General features: G+C 52.3%; 2 protein-coding genes across 2 annotated transcripts in view; one reads left to right on the forward strand and one right to left on the reverse strand.

The window, feature by feature from the left end:
- Positions 1-90, reverse strand: part of SEC24C (SEC24 homolog C, COPII coat complex component) — a 40,880-nt gene extending 40,790 nt beyond the window's left edge. Inside the window, exon 1 of the mRNA XM_044420158.1 lies at positions 3-90. The gene's annotated coding sequence lies outside the window, so the exon portion shown is untranslated. The remainder of the gene's footprint in view (positions 1-2) is intronic.
- A 4,497-nt stretch (positions 91-4,587) lies between these two features.
- Positions 4,588-5,695, forward strand: part of SYNPO2L (synaptopodin 2 like) — a 25,898-nt gene continuing 24,790 nt past the window's right edge. The window contains exon 1 of the mRNA XM_044420040.1: positions 4,588-4,944. Within this exon, the coding sequence (XP_044275975.1) occupies positions 4,837-4,944 (108 nt within the window). The 5' untranslated portion in view covers positions 4,588-4,836. The remainder of the gene's footprint in view (positions 4,945-5,695) is intronic.

Genomic DNA, 5,695 nt, shown 5'->3' on the forward strand with positions numbered 1-5,695 from the left:
TCCAGAACCAGCTGCCCCGGCTGCCGCCGCCCGCCGTTGCCCGGCTTCCGGTTCCTGGCCCGCCGCTCAACCGGAAGCACTCCCCGCGTCCGCTCTGCTCTTCCTGCAGCTGCCACGTCCTCACTTCTCGGCGGCCCCGCCCAGAGGCAGGCGCAGGGCACGGATCTGCGCGTGCGCAGCGCGGGCGGGCGAGGGGAGGACGAGGAAGTGGCGGCGGCCGCTTTCTGGCCCATCCTGACGCACTTCCGGTCAAGGGGCATTTCCGGGCGGGGGGCCGCCCCGTCCCTGGCCGAGGCCTGAGCCGCCTCCTGCCGGGAAGCGGGGATCGCCCCCGCGCCGCCGTCCCCCCGTTCGGCTGCTCCGCTGCCGCGCGGCTTGTGGCTCTGCGTGAAGGGGGACCCCGGCCCGCCGCCCGCCAGCCTCCGGGCGGGACCCCGCTGCGGCCTAGCGCGGCGCGGGAGGAGGCCTCCCACGCGGGCCCTCTCACTCCAGGGGCTTCCGCGATCTCGGTGGAGAAGGCATCGGGTAGCAGCTCCGTTTCGCTTTCCATAATGGCCTTTCTGTGGAAAGGGAGAGAAAAGGCCGCGGGCAGTGCGGCAGCACCCCGCCCCGAGTTCCATGAACGGGGCATGCAAAGCCGTGCCCGGAGGCCCCCGTCGTGGCTTGGATAACACTTCTCGGCAAGACGTTCTGTTGGTTGGCTTGTGTGCAAGTACATCCGAGACTCATTTTCTTGCTGCCTGGGAAAGAATTGTGCAGAACTTGGCAGCTTACGTATTTTCATCAAGATAAAGGCATGCAGTTAAAAGCCAGAAAACCCCTGTCAGCTGTTTCCATGTGTACACACATTAAAGAAATGGCACATACACTATTAGAACAAGCTATACATTCTTTAGGTATTTGAATATTTTTATGTTGTTCCACAAAGTCTCCTAGAATTGCTTGCATATACTCAATTAAATACAACAGTAATAATGGCACTGTTGTGTCTAGCTTGCCTAAACTCAACTACATGAAGTTGTAACTGTTGGTTTCTATTACTTAGGGTTACAATCTTAGTTCATATCCAACTAAGAATGCTGAAATGCCAGGCAAGAGACTAGCTGCAGTCCTTAAGGCCTGGACATGCTAGGATTATAGGACTTTTTTCTGACTAAGCTTGGATAAAATTGTGGGCTCAGCAAACACTTTGTTCTATAGTTAGTGCAGCAAGTGTTCCTGTATGAATTTCCACATAGAGGTCCAAGAAATTAGCAAAGTGGAGTCGTGCACCTCTCCCACTCTACCTTGCCCCTCTTGGCTTAAAATATCCAGCATGGAAAAAATGCCTGGCTGAGTCCAAGAAATGTCTCTTTGGAATAGAGGGTGGTTCTAAAACCGTGAAAGGGGCCCTGATAAAGGGCTGCTGGACCCAAAGGTTCTTCCCTACTATCAGCTAGTCATGAATAATAATTCACTTTCCCAGTAAAGTGAGTCATTACCCTTTGATGCCAGACATTTTTAATGGTGTGGCAGCAACTATCTGGATCCATTTCAGTCAGGTATCTAGCTTAGTTTTGGTAATGCAGCAGCTTTGGATTTCCTGCCCCAGCTGAAAGGCAGGAAGCAGCAACCACTGGGTCCCAATCCTATCAATTACTGTCCTTATCAGCCTTCTTTTGGTTGTTGGGAAACTTTGCGCAAAGTGCTTAAAACACAAGCTTTTAACCTGGAGGGAAGATAATTATAGAATGGGTTGGGTTGGGTTGGGAGCAGACTGAGTTCAAACCTGGCTGTTCAACCTTTGACCATTGTTGTGTGCTGGCTCATTTAACTGAGAAGTATACCTCCATTTCTGGTGGGAAGCTATTCACTGCCTTTTTTAACCTTAAATCAGCTTTTAATTTAAGGAAACTGTTCCAAGGAATCAGTTATGCTCTAAATTACATAATGGTTCCATGCATAAGCATGTACTATTCCTTATTAGATGTTTGTACAACCAGACTTCCAGTCAAGTCAGATGTGGCCTGCAGGGTTAGTAACCCTAATGTTACTAACCTAATCCCTGTCACAAGGGGAGTTAGACATGGTGGTATTCTGGCCCCTTTTCTTTTTAATGTATTTTCCAATGATCTGGCTTTCCATTTCCTTAACATAGATTCTCATGCTCCCAGGATGTGTAATACTAAGATACCTTTACTTCTGTGCGCTGAAGATGTTTTATTGCTTTCACCAGCCAGAATTGGGTTGAATCATTTACTAGCCCCATTTGGAACGTAATGCTCTATGAATAGCCAGATTATTAATTGTAATAACTCTCAAGTCCTGGTGTTCTCTAAAGCTAGAAAATAGTTTAAACAGACTTTAAATGGCCATATCATTAAGCAAATCTTCCATATTAAATATCTAGGAGTTCAGATGCAGAGCACTGGGCTTTGGTTTGAACAATGTAGACAAACGACTGAATCGGCAAACTTTAGCCAGCAGATTTTAAGATGCTTTTTTTACCCAAGGTGGACATCATCCACTCTGCAATACAAATTTATAAAGCAAAAAACTTGGCCCAACTTACTTATGGCATCTCTATCTGGATTTTGGGAATTCATTTGCAAATGGAAAAAGTCCGGTCTGGTTTTCTTAGGAAGTTACTGGGCCTTTCTTGCTGTATGTGGAATGAGACAGGCTGGACATGCACACGTGGGCCTGTCGTGAGTGGAACTGGCTGGAGCCAGGGGTCAGACTAGATGGCCCAGGAGACCCCTTCTCACTCGCTCAGTTTCCATGTTTCTTTGAATGCAGCCATTTATCTGGAAGTAGGAATTCGATTTGCTGAGTGCAAGGCATGGATTGAAGCGTTTAAATAGTGGCTACATTTACACTTTCTAGTAGCTCCTGGTAGCTACCTAGCTTTCAGATAAGTACGTTAACCCACAGATGAGAAATGGACAAGCAGCTACATAGACTACATGAGCACAGTCCAAGATCCTTCACTCTGTTCCTTGTTGCTGCCACACGGCTATATTTGGGGTCTGGGAGAAAAGGACAGCCCCGTGTGGCCGAGTAGCTGATGTGCCAGTGGAGGAGGCCCCTCTGTTCGCAGTACCTTTTAGGGCCAGCAGGCAGAGGAGGTGACTCATGTAAGGCCACCAGCACTGCCGACGGGGCTGGCCACAACCCGTCTTTGCAGAGTGAGGGCAAGCGAATCCCGGCCGAGGCAGCCACCCTGCAGGAGGCACGGGCATCTCTGCGGCTGCGACTGGGGCAAGGAGCTCTGGGCCTTGCTTGGAAGGAAAAGGCACTTGAACTGTAAACATTACGATTCTGAATTCTTATGGAAGCATTATAAAAGTGCCATCACAAGAGGAGGAAAAGTTCAGTAGGTTTAGAGCCAGTGGAGAGCTTTTTGCATGAGGGGATTCACACAAGGGGGTGGGCTCAAAGCAGGGGAGGAATGACCGCCCCCCCCCCCGCAGGACCAACAGCAGCTGCCCCAGCTGCTGTTGGGCACGTAATTTTTTAACCCCCCTGGCTTGGTTAGTAAGCACGCCATCACCCAACGCCTGGTTCAGCTCCAGCAGGCAGCGACGAGGGTGGGCGAGGCCTTTAAACCCCTCCCTCACTGAGGTTTCTGCTTTGGGGCTCTGCAAAAAGAGAGGCTCATTTCCCCACAGCTCCCTTTGGGGGCCCCTCTGCCCCACTGTACAAGCACCAGGAGGCACAAATGCCCAGCGGGTTCAGGCTGACCTTCCCAGGGAGCGGCGGGTTTTCCTTGCTCTGAAAAGGCAAAGCGGCTCCAAGGAGAGCCGGTCGGGCACTGGAGGCCGACCGGCTGTTTTGACACTGCTTCTGTTTATCGGGTTGTGTTTTCTCCTCCCTTTCCTGGAGGAGCAGGCGTGGAGTACAGTTGCTGTTCCATCCCTGGAGCAGCTGCTTATCTCCATCCCAGTGTAATACGAGTAGAGGATGGCTCTGCCCTTTGGGGAAAATATTTGGCCTCCAGCTTCTCTATGACCAACATTTTAATTTTGGCATTTTGTCCAACCCTTGTGCAGAAGTTTATCAAAATCACTGCGGTGCTAGCTTTGATTTCCTCCCTGTTTTGGTTTTGAGTTTATGGTTGCTGTTACTGTCACCAGTTTTGTGCTGCATTCAGTGATGCCTTTAGTGCAGCTAATTGAACTCCAGGGTTGTGCTAGCGCTTCTCGGACCCTCGCCGTGCCGTCTTCTGCGCACACGGCCTCCTGCCCGGGCCCCTGCGATGGCTGCAGCTGCCACGTGGTCAAGGCTTTGCAAACACAACACCCATCCCTTTCTGCACTTTGCATTATATGATAGTAATGAAATTGTTCTGAGTAAGGCAGCATTCCCACTCAAGGGGTCTTTGCTGTCGCTGAAGAACAAAAAGGAAAGCCTCTGGGATCCTTGGAATTCCAAGTTTTATTGCAATGCTTAAATTAAATCCTTCCCATCTGGAAAAGTGTGGGACCCAGCTCTGAAGAGAGACAGGAGGAGAGCTATTTTCGGCCACACTTTGGTGAGACATCCAGGGCCGATGGCCAGCCAGGAGGTGGGGGGAGCACGGAGGGTGAGATTGACAAGATGCATGTGCAGAAAGACTCTGGCCTCTTACCAAAAGTGGAATCAAATCGGCTGGCTCAACAGCTGGGGGTCTAGCAGAGTGGGGAGCGTGGGTCCTGGTGGACTGAGCTGTCCTGTGCATGAGCACAAGAGTGGGGGAAAGGGAGGAAAGGCTGAGGGAGCCGGACACCCCCGGCGACCATGGCAGTGGAACCCTGCGACCCTTAGGAGCGGCTTTTGGAGAGAGGCATTTGTCGCCAAAGGAAGCGCACCGAAGCCATGGGAGCCGAAGAGGAAGAGGTGGCGGTCACTCTCTCTGGAGGGGCCCCCTGGGGCTTCCGGCTGCAGGGGGGCTCTGAACAGAAAGGACCCCTTCAAGTGTCCAAGGTAGGAAAAGGCGCCCTGCCCCACTGGGGGTGATCGCGGGCAGGCAGGCAGGCAGGCAGGCGTCCGAGCAGCGGGGCAGGACCGGTCCGGCGGCGGCTTGCTCTGCTCAGGTGGGTGTTTCTGAGGCTGCTGCTTGGGGCGCTTGTGCCTCAGTGGGGGCACTGTCCTCCGCACTCCCCGCTTTAACGGAGCGCGGCTGATTTCCAAGTACAGACGCTGAGGACTGAGCTCCGCGGGAGGGCAGCGTGTGGCCTGCGGGCCTCCTGTGCTGTTCCAGACTGTGCCCTGCAGCCAGGGTTCATGTCAGCATGCTTTGAAACGGTGTTTTTAAGTAAATTTCTACTTCTAGTGCTTCCAGTTGTACATTTCAACATTTACTGCTGAAGGGTAGAAAGAGTGGTAGAAGAAATGCAAATGCCGGAGTTTGTGCATGAACGAAACACTGTAAAATCCCAGTTAGTCTCAAGCTGTACAGAGTATCGGAGATGCGCGTGCAACGAGGGACACAGAGTGCACAGGGCAGGACCGCACGGGTGGCCCACCTGCTCTTTCCTCCTGGGCAGGAATGCTGCTGCCGGGGCTGTTGCCCAGGTCCTTGCTCCAGAGCACCTTTCATCCACACACACGTGTGTCAGCTAGACGACCGGAGCTCACCTGATTCGGCTGTTCTGAATGGGGCAACAGCCCGTTTTGAACTCCCACCGTCCCTGCACGGGGCCCCGTTTTCCGACGTGCGGGGTCTTGAAACGGA

This window comes from Varanus komodoensis, unplaced genomic scaffold (genome assembly GCF_004798865.1).
Source record: "Varanus komodoensis strain SLA01 unplaced genomic scaffold, ASM479886v1 scaffold11, whole genome shotgun sequence".
Taxonomy (NCBI): Eukaryota; Metazoa; Chordata; class Lepidosauria; order Squamata; family Varanidae; genus Varanus; species Varanus komodoensis.